The sequence below is a fragment of the Coregonus lavaretus genome (genome assembly GCF_964263955.1).
Source record: "Coregonus lavaretus genome assembly, chromosome: 6".
NCBI classification, from domain to species: Eukaryota; Metazoa; Chordata; class Actinopteri; order Salmoniformes; family Salmonidae; genus Coregonus; species Coregonus lavaretus.
In genome coordinates, this window is record NC_139993.1 from 26,381,585 (window position 1) to 26,405,452 (window position 23,868).

At 42.1% G+C, this 23,868-nt stretch overlaps 2 protein-coding genes across 3 annotated transcripts; both read left to right on the forward strand.

The window, feature by feature from the left end:
- The first annotated feature begins 815 nt into the window (after positions 1-815).
- LOC311130810 (uncharacterized protein) lies at positions 816-4,516 on the forward strand. Of its 2 annotated transcripts, none has more exons than XM_084163607.1 (6): positions 816-1,140; positions 1,433-1,490; positions 1,675-2,045; positions 2,269-2,460; positions 2,793-2,859; positions 3,669-4,516. In XM_084163607.1, the coding sequence occupies exons 1-6, from the start codon at positions 1,004-1,006 to the stop codon at positions 3,783-3,785; spliced, it is 942 nt and encodes a 313-aa protein (XP_084019733.1). In that variant the 5' UTR covers positions 816-1,003; the 3' UTR covers positions 3,786-4,516. The 2 variants fall into 2 exon arrangements, with proteins under 2 accessions (XP_084019733.1, XP_084019734.1); XM_084163608.1 differs by lacking the exon at positions 3,669-4,516 and adding an exon at positions 3,213-3,440 and having other exon boundaries at positions 818-1,140.
- A 7,721-nt stretch (positions 4,517-12,237) lies between these two features.
- On the forward strand, positions 12,238-23,076 carry nexn (nexilin (F actin binding protein); the record flags this gene model as incomplete). Its single annotated transcript, XM_084162892.1, has 13 exons — positions 12,238-12,708; positions 13,020-13,211; positions 13,818-13,902; positions 14,203-14,351; positions 17,323-17,520; positions 18,013-18,189; positions 18,755-18,947; positions 19,188-19,375; positions 20,159-20,206; positions 20,733-20,930; positions 22,014-22,235; positions 22,339-22,530; positions 22,693-23,076. The coding sequence occupies 13 exons, from the start codon at positions 12,238-12,240 to the stop codon at positions 23,074-23,076; spliced, it is 2,697 nt and encodes an 898-aa protein (XP_084019018.1).
- Positions 23,077-23,868: the final 792 nt, after the last annotated feature.

Below are 23,868 nucleotides of genomic sequence, written 5' to 3' on the forward strand. Positions count from 1 at the left end.
GTTATTTGATATTTCCTCTTACAAGGGATACAAGCATTTCGCTACACCCGCAATAATATCTGCTAAATATGTGTATGTGACCAATAAAATTTGATTTGACTTGACAAGGGAAGGGCGACATGACGATTTACGTTATTATCGGAAACAGTCCAGCCAGTGTAGGCCAAGCTTGCCCAAGGAGTGTAGGCTAAATCCTATAGGCCCTAGGGCCTAGATCATTACATTTCTTAGGTATATTGATTGCATATTGAAAAGGTTGTTCCATCTATGTGTTACAAATATGCAATAACAATTCAATGCAAAAAATATGCAAGACACTCCTCTTTAAGGCACTATGGTTTAATTGATTGCCCTGAATACACATTTATTGACAGCTATCAAATACCTCAAAAGTTGAATTAATAATTTAAAAACGAATTAATAACAACATTGTACTATAGTTAAATAGTCCATAGTTGTATGGCGTCATGTTGGCTGATGCTGTGGTTACCATGTAACGGGACTGGATACTTCTACGCAACAATGTGGACCAATGTCATGGACATGGGCCTACATAATCCTACACTGCAATTAATTAAGTTATAGGCTATGATAAAAGCAAAGTGTCATGAAACGACATATTAAATGTTGTGCGAAAGAAGAACAGGATCGACTTTCAACTGAAAATGTATTGGAGGTCAGTGATCACTGTGTTGATTACTACGATCAAACAAAGCGCAATGACGGAGTCGGTGCCTGGTCGAAAGAAGCACATATTTACAGGAATGAACTTTGCACCAAGGGACAACTGTCCAGGAAAATGATTTCGTATCAGAGAAGAGAGTGTGCAGAGAATAAATGTGACGTCATATCGCAATCTCAGCACTACAACGACCCTAAACTGTTCATTGAACAATAAAGAAGTGACAGACTGCGCCGCTTGACCTGTCACACACATATCCCCACACATCTGGGGGCATGGGTGGTGCTGAAAAGCTGCGAGGAAGAGCCCCTCGATTTTACCATGCCACCAATCAGAGGTAAAAACAACAGCGCTACTGGAGACGACTTGGAGCAACAATATGCATTTATATCTGAAAAAATAGAAAAGTTTTCCAATTACAAACAGACGGATGGATGTAAAAAGCTATCTTCTGCATGGTAAGCAAACGGCTACAATCAGTCTGATGATGTGAACTTTTAGAGGCATGCTCAAAAATGATATTTCCAATAGGCTACACTTTATTCTAGAAACTCTGGAATACATATGATAGACAAAAGACAAATGTACATTTCACACCAAAATTGATATGATTCTATTCTATTCTATTATGTCTAGTTTTGGTTGATACAGATTATAGCCAGTGAAGTCTGTCCATGCGAAATCTTATGTAAGGTTTAATAAAAGACGCCACTGTTACTCAGTCCAGGAAAAACTCTGATTTCCCAACAGTGTTGAAGATGATGGAATGCTCTGTTTTACCTGCCACGCTATGCTAAGGTCATTTCAAGTGAGTTAACCTACATCTAAGTTTTTCCTTCCCAGTTTACTTCCACACTAAAATGATTCATATTACTCAACAACACTTTGAATGCTCTGTAGAACCATGAGATTGAATCTGGAGACCTTGATTGCGTCCAAAATGGTACCATATTCCTATACGTACCCCTTATCTCTTTTTCCATTCATCTCAGAATTGTGGCGACAAGGAGCTGGCCTACTATGAGCCAATTGGCACAGTCTACTCACCTATCAACAACATGGACATCAAGCTGCTGACCGTGCAACAAACACACACCTCATTGGACGCCTTGCGGAGGAACCAGCGACTTAGGAGCAGCGCTGTCATCAGGAGGCACCCACGAGCATATAAGAGTGCCACCTTAGGGGACATCTCCCTGTCAACATTCAAAAATAATGTGGTGTGGTGTAACGGCTATCGAGAGACCTCTTCCATGCAGGCCCCCACTCTCCCTGATGTTCCCAGTTCTTCATCAAAGAAAGGAAACAATATGGCTAATCCATTTAGGGTCAAAGGGTTGAGAAGGCCCCCTCCAAGTCAGAAGTAAGTCCTGCATGGACAATGCCAGAGTTAAAAAATGAGCTCTTAAAGTCACGCTCTAAACTGTTCCTAAACTGTTCCTAATAGCACATCAGTTGACTTATTGACTGACTGATTGATTGATTTGTCTATTATGTGGTTTATGTGGGGGAACCTAGATCTTCAGTTTTATGAGAACAGAAGTTATGTGCAGGATGATTATGTCTGTCTGTCTGGTACATTGCAGTGGGACCAGGCTTGGCCGGTCCGTTCCCAAGTCATCTCCTCCCTGGGGGAGATCCATCACCCCAGGCACCCAGCTCTCCTCCACCACCCCCCTACCTCCATCGCACCCCTGGAAGTCCAGCTCTACATGCTACCTGACCCCTCCACAGTTGGCACCCACTAAGCCCCTGGTGGTCCAGCAGAGGAAAAAGAGGTCAGTCATCTCAATGCAAAGTAACAGCCAGACTATGACCTGATAACCAGGGTTGGGGATCAAGGCTATTTCAATCATGTTGATTCAGAAAATCAAAAATTGAGATTTAATTCAGGAACACCTGAAGACATTAGAAGACATTATGATCCGGTTGTAATGCATTGTAACTTGTCATAAGTATGTATGACCCCCTTATAATATCTTATTATCATTTCACAATGATTGTGACTAAATAACAGCTATTTGTGAGTATTAAAGCATTATAGATTGCATTGACATTGTGGATGACTTTATGTTGTATTGTATTAACCTGAATGTCTTTCTCTCCACAGATGGTGCCCTCTCCAAGACTGTGAGACGGTTGGCTTTGCAGAGATTTTGTTGAAACAGAGGATAATGGTATTACAATAAATGCAGTTCAATGTTCTATTCTAATTTGTATCATAGAGCCTCTTTGCTCTTTGTCCTGAAAGTAATACATAAGAAAAGTTATAATCGTGTTTTATTGTGAAATGTATTACCTTCTATGTACTGTATAATTAATTTCCCTATGAAAAATGTAAATGTAAATGTAAAAAAAAAAACAGGTGCACTGCCAACTTTATCCATCACCACTAGGGGGCAGCGATGACTGTTACTCAAGTTTTGGATTGTGAATTACAGTAGTAGGTAACAAGAACTTCCACTTGTTTCCCTCAATTCTGAGGCGTAGATGTGGAGATTAGTAACTCAACATTTGTTTTGATATTTAGATTTCCAAAGAGAATGGATCAAATATGGAACAGAAGATTTGCATTTATTTAAACTGGAGAATGGTGTGAAAACGTACCAATCACAGTATACTGATGAATGGTGAACCTGATTTCTATGTTGGCATAACAGTACTGCACTGTATTGGTCATTGAGTTTACAGTTGACAAGTGTCTACTGAATTATATCAGCACATAAATAAAATAAAGATGGTCTACAATATAAGATTGCGACAGAATCTCAGGTTACCAAAATTGCTCACGCTTTTCAAATGAGTAAACCAGAGCCAATCACTGACCCAGATCAGAGCTGTGGATCATGGAAAAATTTATTTGTAATTGATGAGTCAACTGCTCTGCTGCTGGCCACTTGGTCACCGAGCCAGGTCTCACTTGTCACGGGCCTAAATATAGCCAGTGGCTGTTAACTGATAGCACTGACATTATATCTACTTACAGAGACACCTAGAGGAAACAGAGGTCTTTTTGGTCCCACCGTGCAAACCATTGGGACCAGATTCCACCCTTGTGCCCTGTTCAAAAATGTGCGCAAGATTTGTCTGGAAGGATCTGTAATGGCAGAAAAGGTTCTCAAAAATCACCTTCAATTCCAATTTTTCGTGTTAGTCTCTGATTATATAAAAAATCTCTCTCTCTCTCTCTCTCTCTCTCTCTCTCTCTCTCTCTCTCTCTCTCTCTCTCTCTCTCTCTCTCTCTCTCTCTCTCTCTCTCTCTCTCTCTCTCTCTCTCTCTCTCTCTCTCTCTCTCTCTCTCTCTCTCTCTCTCTCTCTCAATTCAATTCAATTTCAATTTAAGGGCTTTATTGGCATGGGAAACGTGTGTTAACATTGCCAAAGCAAGTGAAGTCTCTCTCTCTCTCTCACACTCACTCTCTATCTATCTGTCTCAATATGGTTTAAAATAACAAGGCTATGTATGCACAAACAAATAATAAAATAATAAAGACAAAATCTTGGAAAGGTTTATAGTTAAATGATAGCCATAATCCAATGTGATCTCCTGTATCAGACAAACTGCAGGCTCTCTCTATGCTAGCAGCAACTTGACCAGAGACCTACACCTGTCATGGTGGCCTTACACCTGTCAAGTCCCCCTGCAGCTGAGCTCACACACACCACAGCTGGGACTCGGTGACATGCCCATGAAACAGCACCTTCCCATGGATGTTGTAGTCCTTTAAGTGGCCATAATGTAGTCAGCCTCGAAACCTTAATGACTTGGAGAAGATCTGCAAAGAGGAGTGGGACAAAATCCCTCCTGAGATGTGTGCAAACCTGGTGGCCAACTACAAGAAACGTCTGACCTCTGTGATTGCCAACAAGGGTTTTGCCACCAAGTACTAAGTCATGTTTTGCAGAGGGGTCAAATACTTATTTCCCTCATTAAAATGCAAATCAATTTATAACATTTTTGACATGGGGTTTTTCTGGATTTTTGTTGTTGTTATTCTGTCTCTCACTGTTCAAATAAACCTACCATTAAAATTATAGACTGATCATGTCTTTGTCAGTGGGCAAACGTACAAAATCAGCAGGGGATCAAATACTTTTTTCCCTCACTGTAGATAGGCAAGCTACTCATCAATACAGACAACTCCCTTATGTTGTTTTCACATATAGACATCCTGATGTATTGGTCTATCTTGTGAGACAACATTTTAAAGGGAAATTTGAGGTACATACAGTAATATTTTAGCTTGGGTATCCTTTTGGCAGGGGTATCATATTATATCACACTTACCAATTAAAGTGAATTTAATCATTACAGTAGCGGCCATCACTTGACCAGTGCCCCTGACCCAGCATACTGACAGTCTGACAAGACGTTCCACTCCAGGGCTGGACAGACAGAGGGGTGTGTGGGCCGTACCATTCTGAGGCTGGTCAAAGGGGTGTTTGGCCGTGCCACAGCAGCTGAGGCTCAGGCATGGCCTGACTCGAGCGACCTGACGCCAGACTTGATTGGTTCCCACAGCTGTGGGGCTATTTAAGGCAGTCTCCTTGTTGTCCCCGATAGCTTGAGGGTCTCTGGATGGGACCAATGCCATTCAGCCTTGGGATTCAAGGAACTGACTCTACCGTCCACACTACCCTCTGCACCAAGAGAGGAGGTGGATGGATGAGGTGGGGTGAACACTAGAGAGCAGCTGTATGAATGACACTGGCACCCTTTGCTTTTTTGACATCATAGTAATCCGTGCTCTTGAAACACTATTTGGTGAGTCCCCAGCTTTGAAAGCATAACTTCTTCAGTGGACATGTGTCGAAGACAGTCCCCACAACTCCCCAGTGTCGTTCTTCTCTGTAACCTGTGCAAAGTCTCACTGTATCCTATCTGTCAAATCAACAATTTAAAATCTTACATTGTCTACAGTATAGGCCGAATACTGTGTGTCTCTTACGCTGACTATGACCTGTAGCACTGGTGATGCATGCTGGTCTGGCTGAGTGATGCATAATGGTCTGGCTCTCAGGTTTCAGTTCCAGACATTAGCTGGAGGGTTGACTCTTGGCATGCTGGAGGCTTTCCCAAAGACCGGTCCACTCACCAACCATCTCAGTAACTGAGGGTAATGTTGCATATTGACTGACCACATTGGCATCAATGTCTCTGAGTTATTGGGTTTTCTTCCCATTCTACAACTCTATAAAATCACTGCTTATAAGAATGTAATGCACATCTCTGCATTTAGACCAGAAAGGAATTACATTCATTTTTGATAAAACATTTATTTTTCACTGGTTGACTGGTTTCCTTCCCATCATGCTAATTTGTTTGTAGGCCCAATTTCAATTCATGATGTGCTTGTTTTGAGCATTACTTGCTGTGCATGGTCAGTGTACTGCTCACAAACATGCTACTAATGATTTCCAGAGCCATGCCCTGTGTGAAGAAGAGGCCAGACTGGCCAGTGAGTCAGCAGCTGTGAGACTGCCATTATTGAGACTGATAAGAGCTGACAAATGTGTCTGAATCAGGGTTTCTATTACATCCTTCACCATGGTGAGCACCATAGGTCGAAATTTCCAATCCCCCCCCGAATATTCAGAATAGGTCGATTTGTCCCCCCCATTAGTTTCTTTAAAACCCCCCAAAAGATAGTATATCAACGCATCATAAGCAATGGCAAAATGTTTAGAATTGCAGGAAATTAGCTTTAACGGCTGACTTTGGGCAACAAAAAAAAGTAAAACTCATTCTCACTCTTTCTCAATTTTCAAACAGAAATGAGGTATGCCTTTGGTGGTTCATCGATGTGTCATTTTGGTCATACGCACCGTGACGGACGAAGCTAGTTCGTTAGCTAAGCTAGCCACTTGTAGCTAGCCAGTAACTCCTCCAGTATGTGTTGACATCATTTCACAGGATTTATTTTTGGACGGAAGCTGTAGAGATCGGTAAGAAATGGCACTTCTGTACCCAAATATGTTATTCATCCATTTTTTTTAAAGCATTAAATGACCTGGTATGATGGTGTATTGATCAGTTATACAGTTTAAAGCCATTCTTTTTGTGTTTTTGACCCAAGTCGACCTTTAAAGTAACTATCCAGTGTTTCCAGACCTCTATGAAATATGACCTATAATTAATTACAATATGGGTAAAATAGTTTTCCTTCCAAAAAATGGTAATTAAGTATAATATAAAGCAGCTTTTCTGTGTTGGAATGGTGTGGGCGTACCCCAACAACAGAATGGTGTGGGTGTATACCGGTCATAAAAAATATTCATGCGAGTAGACCGCTGATTGGCCAGCTCATCCTCCTCATCACATTCGCTGCTGCTACTGTTTACTATCTGTTACTTTATTCCTAGTTATATGTACATATCTACCTTGTACCCCTGCAAATTACCTTGTACCCCTGCACATTGACTCAGTACTGGTACCCCTTGTATATAACCAAGTTATCGTTACTCCTTGTGTATCTATTATTACTTTTATTATTACGTGTTTACATTTTCTATTATTTCTCGAAGTATGCATTTCACTGTTAGTCCACACCTGTTGTTTACAAATCATGTAACGATAAAATTTGATTTGATTTTGATTTGATCTGATTTGATATCATCCTCTATGAGGAAATAGCAAGCATTTCTTAAACAGTCTGTTGAGATTTGAGGTGGGGGTTTTTAAGTGTTTTTTTTCTACGTATCCTTCCACTTACACTGTGTTTTCAAAATACCCCTCCATATACCCCTCAAAACCCCTCAATATAAGCATAATAAGTTATGTCAAACTGTGTAGAATTGCAGGAAATGCGTTTAAAAATGTCAAAAACAATTCCGGGGGAGGACCCCTCGGCTACTGTTCACCCCACCAATATCAACAGCCCAATTTCGCCCTTGGTGAACACTACTTTCTCATCAGCCTACTATGAGGAGTAGTGGGGTTAGTATTATCATACAGTATGGCAGGGTTCTTCAATTCCGGTCCTGGAGGGCCGAAACACCTCTGTTTTTCATCCTCTCCTTCTAATCAGGGGCTAATTCAGACCTGGGACACCAGGTGAGTGCAGTTGACTACCAGGTAGAAATAAAAAACAGAAGTGTTTCGGCCCTCCAGGACCGGAATTGAAGAACCCTGCAGTATGGTATAGCCTATGGGTAAATGCTTGACCCTAAATGACTGATACTGTATATGGAATATGTGGGTTATTGTTTGACAAAGTAAGACTGTAAACCTGTTATTGTTTTAAACCTATACTCCTGAGTGGCGCAGTGGTCTAAGGCACTGCATCGCAGTGCTAACTGTGCCACTAGATCCTGGTTCGTATCCAGGCTCTGTCGCAGCCGGCCGCGACCAGGAGACTCATGGGCGGCGCACAATTGGCCCAGCGTCGTCCAGGGTAGGGGAGGGAATGGTCGGCAGGGATATAGCTCAGTTGATAGAGCATGGCGTTTGCAACGCCAGGGTTGTGGGTTCGATTCCCACAGGGGGCCAGTATAAAAAAATATGTATTCACTAACTGTAAGTCGCTCTGGATAAGAGCGTCTGCTAAATGACTAAAATGTAAATGTAATTGTATGGCCCTTAAGACACTGATATGTAGCCTAGGCAGCTAGCCGTTATTGCATAGCACAGTGACAGTGATATCTGGGTTATTGCTGGGCTGCAGGGGGAAAATCAAGGCAACCTGCTTTCACTCATAACAGATAAGCCTCCCTGCCTCTCAACGCCAACAAGCAGATAGGTGCAGTGAAATGTGTTGTTTTCCAGGATCAGACATAGTAGTATGGCAACCCTGGAGCAAATTAGGGTTAAGTACCTTGCTCAAGCTTTTTTACTGTGTCAGCTCAGGTATTTGAACCAGCAACCTTTTGATTACTGGCCCAACACTCTAACTACTAGGCTACCTGCCAGGCTGCGTCCTGAGCTGATTATGAATCCATATAAAAGTTAGGAATGAACAGTGGAACGCATTCTGAGAAGTAGGCATACCTATCATGATTTTGAGCCAATCTCTCGTGTAACCATTTTTACATTAACATTTTTGATATTTAACAGACACTCTTATCCAGAGCAACTTACAGTAGTGAGTACATACATTTTTATAGTGGTACCCTGTGGGAATTGAACCCACAACCCTAGTGTTGCAAGTGCTATGCTCTACCAACTGAGCTACACCAGCACCAGAATGTGTCAAATTCTTGACATAGGCCTAACAATGAGTTCAGTATTGTGCAAGTTTCAGACATGTTTATGTCTAAACCACAGGAGGTTGGTGGCACCTTAATTGGGGAGGGCGGGCTCGTGGTAATGGCTGGAGTGGAATTAGTTGAATGGTATCAAATACATTAAACTCATGGGTTGATGCCATTCCATTTGCTTTGTTCCAGCCATTATTATGAGCCGTCCTCCCCTCAACAGCCTCCACTGGTAAACATGTTCAAATAGTAAGTCAGTTAGAAAAAAAATGACAATCTCTTTGTTCTGGTGGAAAGGGGGCAATCCTAGGACTAATAGTAGCCTAATTGCTGAAAGAAAACATGCCAACAAATGGTAAATAGTTTATTAAATGTAGACTTCATTAACTCACGAAATGTTGTTATAATGGCAGGGAATATATAATTTGACAAATAAAAACACTGTCGGGGAGACTGGCTGAGAGAACTGCAGCCGTATCTGCGTCGAGCGAACAGAAAGGACCATGCGTATTTGAGGCGACAGCTGAACCTGGCGCTGGCGCGCGCGGAATGTGGTAGACCGCAAAAGTAGCGGAAGGCCTACTTTTATTGAAGCTGGTTACCGATATGTAACCTCACCCATTCGCCTTTGAGTCGTCTCACAGTGAACGGGGCGCACACATCTCCGTGCTTTGACAAGTTGGAATTTCTCCACTTGACATTACTTTTGTTTTGATCCACTATTTGTACAGAAAATTCCTATGACAAGGAGGATATTACACTGAAACAGGTAAAGACTTTAATTGAAGATAATGTGTGTTATGTGGATGCTAAAATTCACTTGTTAGGGAGAGTTTCAAATTTGCCCCTCAATTGTTGATCTTTAAATTGAGATTTGTAATGTAAATGAGAAAATAATGCTATTCAGAAGACTAGGCAAACTATAATTCAGTAATACAAAAAGTTGAAATATTGAAAGTATAATGTTTCAGTTAGGCCTAGTTGACTTTGCTTTGTCATTCAGCTGTTGGGTATAAAAACATAAACAAAAATATGTACATCTGTTTTGTTTAGCTGTAAAATAAAATATTCTGTTAGTTTGGTACTCTGACTTTTTAATGTCAGTCTACATGAGCATAAAGGGTCTAACATGACCAAACGTCAAAGAAATCCAGATCTTCTTTTAAAACACAGATTATTTTAATTTTAACACACAGATTCTTCTAGCACATTGTCATGGTATTTAGTGGCAGCTGAGTATATACTGTTAGACCAAAATAGGACTTCACTTGCCAGGCCTAAATGTATTGGTTAACTATGATATGGCAGTTCAAGTTATTCTAGGCAAATCCTTGCATGAAATGTGGGGTCAAGAAAAGTATTCATGGGTGTAACTAGGTCAGGGTAATGCAATAGACTGTAGATCATTTTTAGGGTAATAACTTCTTCTTGCCAACATGTAATACTCTAAATTATTACATATGAGGTCATGATTGATACAATAGGCTACTTAAATGTATATACCATATAGAAGTGCTTGAACAATACTATAAAAATGCCTGGAATTATATTTTTTAAATGGTATTTGTATTTCAGCAAAGGCCTACAACTTCTTTGTAGAGAGATGGTGACTTGGGCAATGTGTTCGCTTACTGCATCCCAATATTGTATCATTTTGATTAGTGTCCAATTGTAATATACACAGAGACAATTTTGCGATAAAAAGGGTATAATTTTTTAACATTTACATTAATTATCGCCTTTATTATCATGCCTGGTTATCACAGCTGGATTGAAGAGGGCAGTGCATTCTGATGACCAAATCCACATCTGTAACAGATGTACTGATCCCAGTCTAATGGTACATTGGTCGAGATAACATGTTAGGAAGAAGCCTTGGGTTATTCATATATTGGTAGAATCCAGTTAATTACCTGTTACTCTCAGACTGGTAATCCATACCATCAACATCATAGTAGTTGTCGTAATCAAGGTAGTTGATGTGATGTGTGCCAACACAGCTGTTCATCAGGTGTGCAATGGGAAATCGATCTAAACTTGAACTCAAAGTCAAATTTGCAACAGGTGGTCCTTTTGACAAAAAGTAGTATGTATTATACTCTGTTTAGTAGGCCCCTATAATCAACATTTGGCCAACATTTGGTACATTTAGGCCTACCCTTCAAGCTTTCAATCCATGAATCAATCAAATCAATTAAATTTTATTTGTTGGCCTATCTCTTTTTTTGAAGTACTTTGTTAACCGCAAACCCCTGACTGTTTACTTCAGTATTATTACCAACTGAATTGATAAGAACAGATTCAAAATGTACAGCCATGCCAGATGCCAAGCTTAGATTTCTAACACACTGATAAACAGTAACCGTTTTAGTGTCTGATGACTCTATGGCCCAAACATCTCTTGCTTATCCGATTGTCTGGTACTAAGTCTGGCCGTTTTGTCAAGGCGACATATGGCTGCCGACCCAACTCTGTCCCACCGCATATCACTCATCAGAAATAGCCATCACATGGCCTGGACACACAAGTGGGCTATACTTAGCGTTCTGACCCTGCACATTGTGCTGTGGCTCAGCATACAGGGGGAGGAGGGGGAGGGGGAGGGGGAGGACGAGGAGCACTCCTTTCCTCCCCCAAACTGCAGCAGCCATGAGGTGCCCTTCTCCCCAAACAGACAATCGCAAGACTTCAGATGCTCTGCAATTCTATTTATTTATAATGCGATATTGTGTAGGCAGGGTATTAATTAATCAATCTAATGTATTTTATAGAGCCCTTTTACAGCAGTTGTCACAAAGTGCTTTACAGTGTAATATGTAGGGTAGTAAAACAATTACAGATATTCAAAGTTACACACATTCTTGAAGTCCATATAGGTCTAGTCATTTACCACGCCAGATTTCAGAAAGGGCAAGTCGTAATGTTTACCGGTAAAATTGTTGCCTAAATGTTGTATTCAATATAGTTCATTCAATCAGCTCAATCTGAAATTCATCATTGGTAGACCTGTCTTACCATTACGTAATACGTCTTTGATGATGGCTGAGAGGAATGAGACTAAATTTAGCTTGCATTTTCTGGGGGAGGAAGTTTGAATATGGGGCAGAGGAGCTTAATAAACATTTTAAAGGGATATAAATATAATAATATAATAATAATAATTAATATTATTATTAATATTATTATTATTATTATTATTATTATTATTATTATTATTATTATTATATTATATAAATGATGAATAATACATTATTATGTGAAGAGAAAGAAGTTGTTATTGTACCATACCGTAATGGTGCTTTTCTTTTTTTGACAGGTAACATTTGAAGAGGGCCCTGTCAATTTGTCAGAGTGGCGCAAACATGACTGAGGTGGCACAGAATGTTGCTGATGTCGAATACGACATGACTGATGTGGCACATGACATGAACAATGTGGCACACGACATGAGTGACAAGGCACACGATATGAATGATAAAGCACACGACGACGTCGCAACCGAGTGGCACGGGCTTGTGGCACACAAAGAGGACGATGCCGCACACGACGAGCATGATGAGGCACATAGCGAGAATGAGGAAGAGGTTCACACCGAAGAGGACGAGGTTCACACAGAGCCTGAGGAGGATGAGGAAGATGAGCCACACAACATGAATGAGATGGAGCACAAAGAAAATGAAACGGCAAAGGACAAGCCAATGCAAAGATCAAGATCGAGGAAGGACAAGAATGATGTGGCACAAAATGGTGTGGCTCATGACACGGACAATGAAAAAGAGAAAGAAGAGAAAGACCAGTTACAGAACATATCTGAAGTGGCACTGAAACAAGAGGTGAGGCACGGCCATATCCTTTGAGTTTATCCCGTTGGTGTTGATGTATTATCTTACAATAAGGTTTACTTCTGTTCAATATGAAATATAATAGATTGTTGAGCCAATCACTGATGTTACATTAGGGAGTGACTGCCTGTAGATCTTTCATAACGTTTCTGTAACGTTCAACTGAATAGCACTATTGAAAACGTGTTTGAGTTCTGAGACTCTCAGCCCTATGGATCTCACTCCTATGAATCTTTCCATTAGCACACTCCCAATCCTTTACAACATTTTACATTAACACTTGCATCTTCATCTTTCTCCAGAGACTCCTGCGCTCCAAAAAGCCGGTGGCCAGGAGCTACGTGCCCCAGATTGGTAAGGCTGATGTGAAGAACAAGTTTGAGGCCATGCAGAAGGCTAGGGAGGAGCGCAACAGTAGGAGGAGCCAGGAGGAGCACCAAAAGAGGAAGGAGCAGTATGTCAAGGAGAGGGAATACAACCGCAGGAAGCAACAGGTCGGAGGTCAAACAAGACAGAGATAACCCCAACTAACTGTGACCTGCATGGCATGGAGCACTAGCCTCAACAACAGCAGTGTGGGTGTACTGGAGAACTTAAAACATCATCACATCACTTTGTACAGAGACATTTTTGATTTGATTGAAATACCTTATAGTTGTGTTTGGTTTGTGCTTCTATCCATCTAAGGCAATTTTCCTTAAAACATGGGGATTAATGATAACATACTAAATCAATTGTCTATTTTATGTATGTTGTCCTTCATCACAAGCTGTATCACAGGATGCATCGTGGTAAAACAAACAGTGTCTGATACGAGGGATTAACACATTGATACTCAGGAGGGGGGAAGAAAATGCCCTGTACTATCGTAGCCAACTCTCCGAGACGGGATGCCTACATGTTGATCTCCCCCCATGTCACAACCGCATGATCCAATCAGAGGCCTCCCTGCAGGTCACATGCATGTGCAATTACACAGGATTAGGGCCTTGAGAACTTGCTGGGACCAGCATGGCTCCTGAGGTGGCCAGCGTGCAAAGCAGATTATCCCAGATAAACCGGTAACCTCTCAGCAAAGCTCTCCCTCTGGTCCACCACAGATAAAAGAACTACTCGCCTCCAGTGATGAGGAGGAGGAGGTGAAGCCGGCCAAGATAGAGAAATCCTACGTCCCCAAGATCACAGGTAGGAAATGGGGGTATTGTTGAGGGTGTGGAGGGGGGCAGGTGGGCTGGGAGAGGGTTGAGGAGGAGGGCTTGGTTCTAATTATCAACTCACCCCTGGGTCGAATTCATTAGGCAACAAACTGAAGGATATGGACTAAAACAGGGAGGGACTACCTGGACTTATCTGATAAGGAACGCTCATTTTCAATTCCAGTTGCAAAACGTTTTAAAGCGTTGCATGCCTAATGAACACAACCCTGTTGTTTGTGCCGTGGTCTCATCTTCATCATCATCAACATGTGGGGTCTACACTCTATAGGTAGCGTGAAGGGGAAGTTTGCTGAGATGGAGAAGCAGAGACAGGAGGATGAGAGGAAGAGGATGGAGGAGGAGAGGAAGAAGCGCGCCACCCAGGACATCATGGAGAAAGCGAAGATGCAGAAGGAGCTGGCCAAGAAAGCCGCAGAGGTAAGCTTGCGGGATTCCTTCCTTGGGACAGGTATACTGTAGTGTAACTTATAGGGGAAGTGGGACAGTAGGGCTGGATTGCTCAGTCGCTGCCTCTATTGAGGGACTGGCCTCCATCTATGTGTAATCAGCCAGGTAATCCTCAGCTGCCACCCAGATGAGTTATTTTAAGTGCCATTTGAAAGGCTAACAGTTGATGCAGGTTGAAGGGAAATCCTGCAGTGGAGTCCAGTGGAGCTGCGAGCCACAGCAGCTCTGAGAGCACATATTCAGGTCATATGCTATGAATTTTGGGTGTATCTGTCAAGTTGAACAAGGTTTCCCTCACTAGTCATCAGGTAGTGGCTTTAGTATCCTTAGAATGGATCACAAACAAAATAGCTGCTTCGAAAGCATTCAGCGCTGGTTGCATTGACGCTTTATGAATTAACGCTAGCTGTAGCTGTAGCCATGCCAAACTGGACCGAAGCCAGTTCACAAAATTGTTGTTGACCTACAGTGAGGGAAAAAAGTATTTCATCCCCTGCTGATTTTGTACGTTTTCCCACTAACAAAGACATGATCAGTCTATAATTTTAATGGTAGGTTTATTTGAACAGTGAGAGACAGAATAACAACAACAAAAATCCAGAAAAACGCATGTCAAAAATGTTATGAATTGATTTGCATTTTAATGAGGGAAATAAGTATTTGACCCCTCTGCAAAACATTACTTAGTACTTGGTGGCAAAACCCTTGTTGGCAATCACAGAGGTCAGATGTTTCTTGTAGTTGGCCACCAGGTTTGCACACATCTCAGGAGGGATTTTGTCCCACTCCTCTTTGCAGATCTTCTCCAAGTCATTAAGGTTTCGAGGCTGACATTTGGCAACTCGAACCTTCAGCTCCCTCCACAGATTTTCTATGGGATTAAGGTCTGGAGACTGGCTAGGCCACTCCAGGACCTTAATGTGCTTCTTCTTGAGCCACTCCTTTGTTGCCTTTGCCGTGTGTTTTGGGTCATTGTCATGCTGGAATACCCATCCATGACCCATTTTCAATGCCCTGGCTGAGGGAAGGAGGTTCTCACCCAAGATTTGACGGTACATGGCCCCGTCCATCATCCCTTTGATGCGGTGAAGTTGTCCTGTCCCCTTAGCAGAAAAACACCCCCAAAGCATAATGTTTCCACCTCCATGTTTGACGGTGGGGATGGTGTACTTGGGTCATAGGCAGCATTCCTCCTCCTCCAAACACGGTGAGTTGAGTTGATGCCAAAGAGCTCGATTTTGGTCTCATCTGACCACAACACTTTCACCCAGTTCTCCTCTGAATCATTCAGATGTTCATTGGCAAACTTCAGACGGGCATGTATATGTGCTTTCTTGAGAAGGGGGACCTTGCGGGCACTGCAGGATTTCAGTCCTTCACGGCGTAGTGTGTTACCAATTGTTTTCTTGGTGACTTTGGTCCCAACTGCCTTGAGATCATTGACAAGATCCTCCCGTGTAGTTCTGGGCTGATTCCTCACCGTTCTCATGATCATTGCAACTCCACAAGGTGAGATCTTGCATGGAGCCCCAGGCCAAGGGAGATTGACAGTTCTTTTGTGTTTCTTCCATTTGCGAATAATCGCACCAACTGTTGTCACCTTCTCACCAAGCTCCTTGACGATGGTCTTGTAGCCCATTCCAGCCTTGTCTACAATCTTGTCCCTGACATCCTTTGAGGGCTCTTTGGTCTTGGCCATGGTGGAGAGTTTGGAATTTGATTGATTGATTGCTTCTGTGGACAGGTGTCTTTTATACAGGTAACAAGCTGAGAAGAGGAGCACTCCCTTTAAGAGTGTGCTCCTAATCTCAGCTCGTTACCTGTATAAAAGACACCTGGGAGCCAGAAATCTTTCTGATTGAGAGGGGGTCAAATACTTATTTCCCTCATTAAAATGCAAATCAATTTATAACATTTTTGACATGTGTTTTTCTGGATTTTTGTTGTTGTTATTCTGTCTCTCACTGTTCAAATAAACCTACCATTAAAATTATAGACTGATCATTTCTTTGTCAGTGGGCAAACGTACAAAATCAGCAGGGGATCAAATACTTTTTTCCCTCACTGTACGATAATGTGGTAGATGTCAACAAGTGACAACACACTAGGAAGCATTATGCCTAATGCTTGTATTCAGTGCTTACTGTACAATCATTGTTGATCTTATTTCTACTCCAGTAGACCTACAGGAATTTGTTTCTTGAACATGGTGAAAGCTACATAGACTTCAATCTTCATTGTCTCCTTTCACTGCAACCTACTGCATGTACCTATACTTTATAGTAGTTAGGAAAAACTTGATGAAGTCTTTATTGAGCGTGGGAGGTAGCTTTAATCTGAGCCAATACTGACCGAGTGAGCTAGAAACAATTGGGCCACCGTGCTTTCAAGCTCTGCTGCTGCTTGAGGCACAGACACTGCCAGGTGTAGACAACATGTGACTGGCAACTGTTTCCCACACCACTGACTAAATTAGCCACTGTTGCACCCCCCCACCCCCCCACACACACTCCTATTTTAGGTCTGACATTCACAGACTGACCCACTGCAAATGGTGGCCATTAGGTCGAAAGAATGTTCTCTTTTATGGGCTGTTAGCTTCTCTCTCTCTCTCTCTCGGTGTGTGTGTGTGTGTGTGTGTGTGTGTGTGTGTGTGTGTGTGTGTTTTGTTGGTGGGGATTTTTCTCTCTATTTTGACATAACACAGGCAGGTCTCTCAACTAATAATTTCATAATGTATAACATAGCTTAAGTCCATTACTTGATTATACACAACTACTTCAGCATTTGTCAAGTTCACAGACCAGGAAATGGTTTGTGTTGCTGATGTTTTATGTGCTAAACCCCCTTTGGGAATTAATATACTACTGTTTTATTGTATCTTATCTCATGTTAAATGTAATTTCCTTTTCTCACAATGGCTTTTGTCCACTTATGTCAGGAGGGAGATGACACCATCCTGGTCCGCGTGGTGCCTGCAAAGTCATCACGACCTCCAGGCAGGATCAAGATGAACTTTGAGGACCTGGAGAAGAACCGTGAGGAGGAGCTGAAGAGGAGGACGGAGGAGGAGAAGAAGAAGCGCTACGATGAGAACAGGCACTCCTTCCGCGAGGCCAAGCGGCGCTCGGTCGTACAGGTGTGCTGAGTAGAACCTCTACGATAGGCTTTGGCAGGACTGGCAGCATAGCTGTTTTAGGAGGAAATCTAGGAATATCGAATATTTCATGAAAGCCATTATATCCGTGTCAATCTGTGTCAATACTTCAATACAATACTTCATGGGAATATGGCAGTCTAAGTGTAGATTGTTTATGTCAGCCGACAGAGAAGCTTTGACAGGACAAAAAAAAGCTTAGGTGTTTTAAGGAAAATCTTTCATGAAAGCTATTCTATTCTGTCTGTGTCAATACTTTGTGGTAATATGGGGGTCTAAGTGTAGATTGTTTATATCAAAGCAGGATGAGGAGCAGCCCACAGAGAAGTAGCTTTGTCAGGACAAAGAAACAGCTTAGGTGTTTCTCAGAAACTAGGAAAATCTCATCTTTCATGACAGCCGTTCTAGTCTGTCTGTGTCAATACTTCATGTGGATATGGTGGTCTCTAATGTAGACTGTCTTTGTCAACGCAGGATGAGGATGAGGAGCAACCCACAGAGAAGGAACAGGTGATTCCTGGGAAGCTGAAGATGACGTTTGAGGAGGCGGAGAAGGAGAGGCAGGAAAGGCTGAGGAAGCAGGCTGAGAGAGAAGCTAAACAACGTCTGCAAGAGGAGAAGAAAGCCTTCGAGGTGGCCAAGCTGGAAATGGTGACTGATCTTATAAAACATTATTAGCACATTTCTTATTAGCTTATTGGCACATCACGTTTCAATGTCCTGTTCTTTCCTTGTGAGAGCTGAGATATTTCCGACGTGCTAGATATATCCTGGAGGTAAATTATCTGAGTGGCCATTCTGTACCAACCCTGCATATCCCCTTCATACATCCTGCAGTGCTTTTCTGTTGTGCTTTTGAAGTGGCAAGTTGGCTTGTGCCATCTTTAGGTCTTCTTGATAAGACTTTTAAAGAAGTATACTCACTCCGTCAGCGCTGTTGGTGTGTACATTGTAGTCATAAAGGTGAACATAATCTCGTAAATATGATAATAATAATAACAACAACAAAAACACAAAAAAACATAAAACGTATTAAACACAATGCATTCTTAACAGTAGCATTTATTTAGCGCTATGTACAATCACGCTTTGATAAGGTGCTTTGAGGCTCTCCCCGGATTGAACCTGCGATGTTGTTAGCACTGTGTTCTAACCAACTGAGCTATACTTCCCAGCCTTGTGCCTTGTGTGACTTTGGAACTTTATGTACTTGCAGAGCGAAGATGAGGAGGACTCACAAGGAGCTCAGGGCGAGAGAGAGGTGATCCAGCCGGGTAAACTAAGGCTGAGCTTCGAGGAGCTTGAGAAACAGAGGGTAGAGAATGAGCGTAAGGCAGCAGAGGCGGAGTACAAGAGACGAATGGAAGAGGAGAGGAGGGCTTTCGCCGAGGCCAGGAAAAGCATGGTCAGTGAGAGTAATGTGATGGTCACTTCACCTGGTCCCAGATCTGTTTGTGCTGTCTTGCCAACTCCTTTGGTCATTGCCATGTCAAACGGCCATAGGAGATGGCTATACAGCACAAACTGATGTGGGACCAGGCTAAGCCCCTAGCCTGGTCATTGTGTTTAGAGTTCCTTTTCACACTGATCCCACCGAGATGTCAGACACTAGTTTGAGCTCTTTCGTTGTTGTCCCCTTCTCCAGATAGTGGATGATGACGATGAGTTGTTGCTGGCCATGCTGAACCTGGAGGGCAGCAAGCCAGGGAAGCTGTGCATCAGCTTCGAAGACAAGGAGCGTCAGAGGAGAGAGGCGGAGGAGAAGAAAGCAGAGGAGGAGGCCAAGAGGAGGCTGGAGGAGGAGAAGAGGCTCTTCGCAGAGGCCCGCAAGAATATGGTAGGACTGGGTAACATACCCATAGAGATCCTGCAATTCACTAGTGGAATTTGGCATCTTAGCAACATTACGAAAAATCTGCCATCTTGTCAGGAAAACATTTTATTTTAGAAACTGATCAAATATGGAATAACTATGGCATAAAACAATACATTTGTGAATTATAGGATCTCTATGAACATACCTCTGCAGGCAGCACCAGCATGTGGCTTATGAAGCCCTGCGCTAACATGTAGGTTATAGTAGGCTACGTTCAGAAGGAGCATGTGAAAAGATTGAAATGATTTTGATTAATCGTTTATTCCTGTTTTTTCATCATGATTAGAGCCATAGTGAGTTACGTTTTATAACTTGTTTTGTGTGTGTATGTCACAGACGAATACCTTCAGTTTCTCATGCTGTGTGATATTTTGCACTCAACTTGATCCATGTCATCTGAGCACATATCCAATGTAATGCTCACACTTTAAACGAACTACAAATTACATTTGTTTATAAATGATTTGTGTAGGCCTTATGAAGTGCTTATGAAGGCTTTATTATGACTCCATAGTTCTTATAGTTCATTTAAAGTTATAGTTCATTTAAAGTGTGACCAATGTTGCTATAATCTACTGAAAACTAACCACAATATTAACATTTGAGGTAGCCTATATTTAATATAAGAACTCAATCTCTAATTGGTCTCTAATTGGAGATGGATTAATCTTACATGATGATGTAACGTTACTGAAACGGTACACTTGCAATTGCTGTTCCTACTTTCAAATTATCTTCTTAAAGAGCCCCCTGGATCGGGAAAAATCTAAGACTTCATATCGAGATGGAGAAGTAAGATATTTTCACTTTCAAATGACAATTGTGTTTGTACACTGACTAAGAAGAAATAACACAGTGTTTCCCATGAACTGCTAATACTGTAAGTTCTTATTGTAAGTCAAAGGTTACGAATGGATGTGAATGGACTGACTGTATGAATGGGATATTCAGTAGGCATACTAACACTGCTGGCTTGCTTAAAAGTGGCTCCCCATCAGTGTGTAATAGTGTCCTGGTTACTTGGACTGATTCTACAATGACGTTCTAGGGCTTTTTACAGTATCTGATGAGAAGATCAATGTGATTTGGTTCCTTTAGCTTTGCTGTTCAATGTGATTATGTTGCTTTAGCTTTGCTTTTCATTGGATGCTTCACTGTTTGTGATTCATTCTGGGAGGGTTAAACCGGTGGATTAAATTGTTATTGGAAGCTGATATGATGATCGATTTGTGATTAACGATCATTTGTGATTTTTTATTCTGATTGGTTTATAGTGAGATTGTAAATGACACCATGCTCTGTGTTTGTGTGCCGCCAGGTGGTAGACGAGGAAGAGGAAGGGATGGTCAAGAGTGAGTCCCAGGAAGCATTGCACCCTGGGAAACTAGAGATGAACTTCGAGGAGCTGCTGAAGCAGAAGGAGGAAGCCGATAGGAAGCGCAAGGTGGAGGCGCGCAAAAAGAAAATGGAGCAGGAGAAACAGGAGTTTGAGCAGCTCAGGCAAGAGATGGGAGAGGTCAGTCATCAACATGGTATCAGTCTCACAACGCTGTTAACTAAGACCCACATGGGAAGTCTCATGGATATTGGTATGGAACTACCAACTGCAGAGATTGATGACAAGACGAGGAGAATCAGGGGCCGTATTTATCAAGCGTCTCAGAGTAGGAGTGCTGATTTAGGATCAGTTTAGCCTTTTAGATAAAAATGAATACGTTTACATGGACAGGGGAGAACATGATCCTAGATCAGCCCTCCTACTCTGAGACGCTTGGTACGTACGGCCCCAGTTTAAACCATAAGACCTACAGTGAGCTCCAAAAGTATTGGGACAGTGACATTTTTTATTGTTGTTTTGGCTCTGTACTCCAGCTATTTGGATTTTAAATGATAAAATGAGGTTAAAGTGCTGACTATCAGCTTTAGAAAGTACAGCACTTTTTGTACATAGTCCCCCCATCTTAGGGACCAAAACTGTTTTGGACAAATTCACTTATAAGTGTATTAAAGTAGTCAAAAGTGTAGTATTTGGTCCCATATTCCTGGCAGCAATGATTACCACAAGCTTGTGACTTTCCGTAATCATGGTAGCATTCACATTAATGTATAAATGTTTAGAAACGTATTAACAATAAAAGTGACTCCAAAATGACACAATACATTATTTACCATTAATTTCCATTGGGCACAAAATAATCTGAAAAACAACCAAAACAAACAGCATATGAATCCAACAAGTTTGTAGAGTCACGAGCTTAATGTAATTATTGCGTGCTAGGAATATGGGACCAAATACTAAAGTTTTGACTACTTTAATACACGTATTGGTGAATTTGTCCCAATACTTTTGGTCCTCTAAAATGTACAAAAGGTGCTGTAATTTCTAAATGGTTCACCCAATATGGATGTAAATACCCTCAAATTAAAGACAGTCTGCACTGACCTCATAGTCATTGTATCATTTCAAATCCAAAGTGCTGGAGTACAGAGCCAATATAAAAACAACATGTCCCTGTCCCAATACTTTTGGAGCTCACTGTATGCTTCTGTTGTGAATGTATCCTCATCACTAATCAGTTCAATGTGCTTCTTTCCAAAGGATGAGGTGAATGAGAGCTCTGATACAGTGAGTAAGGAGTATGAGGAGCTGAAGAAACTCAAGAGGACCGGCTCCATCCAGGCCAAAAACCTCAAGTCCAAGTTTGAGAAGATCAAGCAGTTGAAAGACGAGGAGATCCAGAAAAAGATTGAGGACGTGAGAGCAAAGAGAAAGGCCGTAGACGAGGAAATCAAAGAGAGGGAAGAAGAGCGGATCCAGGAGGTATATATTTGAGCATGATCCTTCAGAATCGCTTTGGAACTCCAACGTGTTGGTCTGTATCATGTTGTTCTGAAATCACTTACTCTGAGGGCTGTTTTTTCAGGAGGATGATGAAGGCAAAAAGGACACAGAGAAGGGGGCTGAGGAGGCTCCGTTCAGACAGAAGGTGGACATGCGCGCACGGTTCGAACAAATGGCCAAAGCCAGAGAGGAGGAGGAGAGGAAGAGGGTGGAGGAACAGAAGCTGCAGAGGATGCAGTTCGAGCAGCAAGAGATTGACGCCGCTCTCCAAAAAGTAAATTCCTCTTTCACCGGGATCAATCATCGAGTTTCTCGTTGTTAAACTGTGGGCATCCTTGACACGCATGGCATTCTCAAAAAGCATGACAGTTCAGTGGTAATGGGGGAGGGGTTCCAAAAATCTCAAATGTGATATCATGTGTCATGTCTTACGCAGAAAAGGGAAGATGAGGAGGAGGAAGAGGGAAGCATCATCAATGGCTCGGCAGCCTATGAGGATGAGGAAGACCACGCCAGGTCGGGGGCTCCGTGGTTTAAGAAGCCCCTGAAGAACCAATCGGTGGTGGATGCCGAGCCAGTGCGGTTCACGGTGAAGATCACTGGAGAGCCCAAGCCGGAGGTGACCTGGTGGTTTGAGGGGGAGACGCTCCAGGACTGTGAGGACTATCAGTACATAGAGAGAGGGGAGACATTCTGCCTCTACCTGCCAGAGACCTTCCCCGAGGATGAGGGAGAGTATATGTGCAAAGCTGTCAACAGCAGAGGCACCGCCGCCAGCACCTGTATCCTAACGATAGAAAGTAAGCAATTGTCCGTCTGACTGTCACTGCATGCCTGCATGATACCACTTACTGTTTTGGTTTTCTGATCTTCCTATGATTGGATGGGATCGCATGCTCCTCTTTCTATGATTGGATGGGATCGCATGCTCCTCTTCCTCATTGGCTTGGTTCAGCTGCTTCGTCCATGGGTAACCACCTCCCTTTTCTGTTTCTCTCTTCCAGCTGAGGACTACTGATGCTCTCCTTTTTCTGGAACTTTTCCTGTCTCTCTCACTCCTTTTGTAAAACTTCCTATCTCGTGGTAGGGCCAAAAAGAGGAGGAAACAGCAGTATGCTAGCCATTCCTTCTAGGGATACACACAAAATGAAAAGTGCAAGATCATGTTGTTTACGTCATTCATAATTCATCCCTTTCAGTATTATGTTTAGGATGAAATCTGTGCCAAATCACATATTGGTCCCATGAGTGATTGCTGTCATGAATGATATTCAGATTGATTTTGTGATCATATCATAGATCATAACGCCTGTGCATCTGGGAAAATGTCCCTTCAAAGGTCAATTTTCAGAAAGTTCCATTTGAGAATATGGTGCAACCCAATTTAAAGCCTTTTGAAATCCCTGTGAAATAGAGACAGCAGTATGCACAATCTATCTGAAACATTGGTTACTAATCAAAATAATTATCTGTTTAGGATTTTTTATCTAAAAAGGTTTTTCATATCCCCAAAGTTTTTTTCCCATGTTGAGCTAAAGTACAACTCTACAGGAAATTCAAATTTATATAGTTGTCTTGGACACTGTTGTATGGTTTGAAATATAGTGACACA

Coding starts and splice junctions, on each gene's coding strand:
- LOC311130810 (XM_084163607.1), top strand. CDS start 1,004: ATGCCACCAATCAGAGGTAAAAACAACAGCGCTACTGGAGACGACTTG. Junction 1,491..1,674: donor CTATGCTAAGGTCATTTCAA/GTGAGTTAACCT, acceptor CATTCATCTCAG/AATTGTGGCGACAAGGAGCT. Junction 2,461..2,792: donor GTCCAGCAGAGGAAAAAGAG/GTCAGTCATCTC, acceptor TTCTCTCCACAG/ATGGTGCCCTCTCCAAGACT.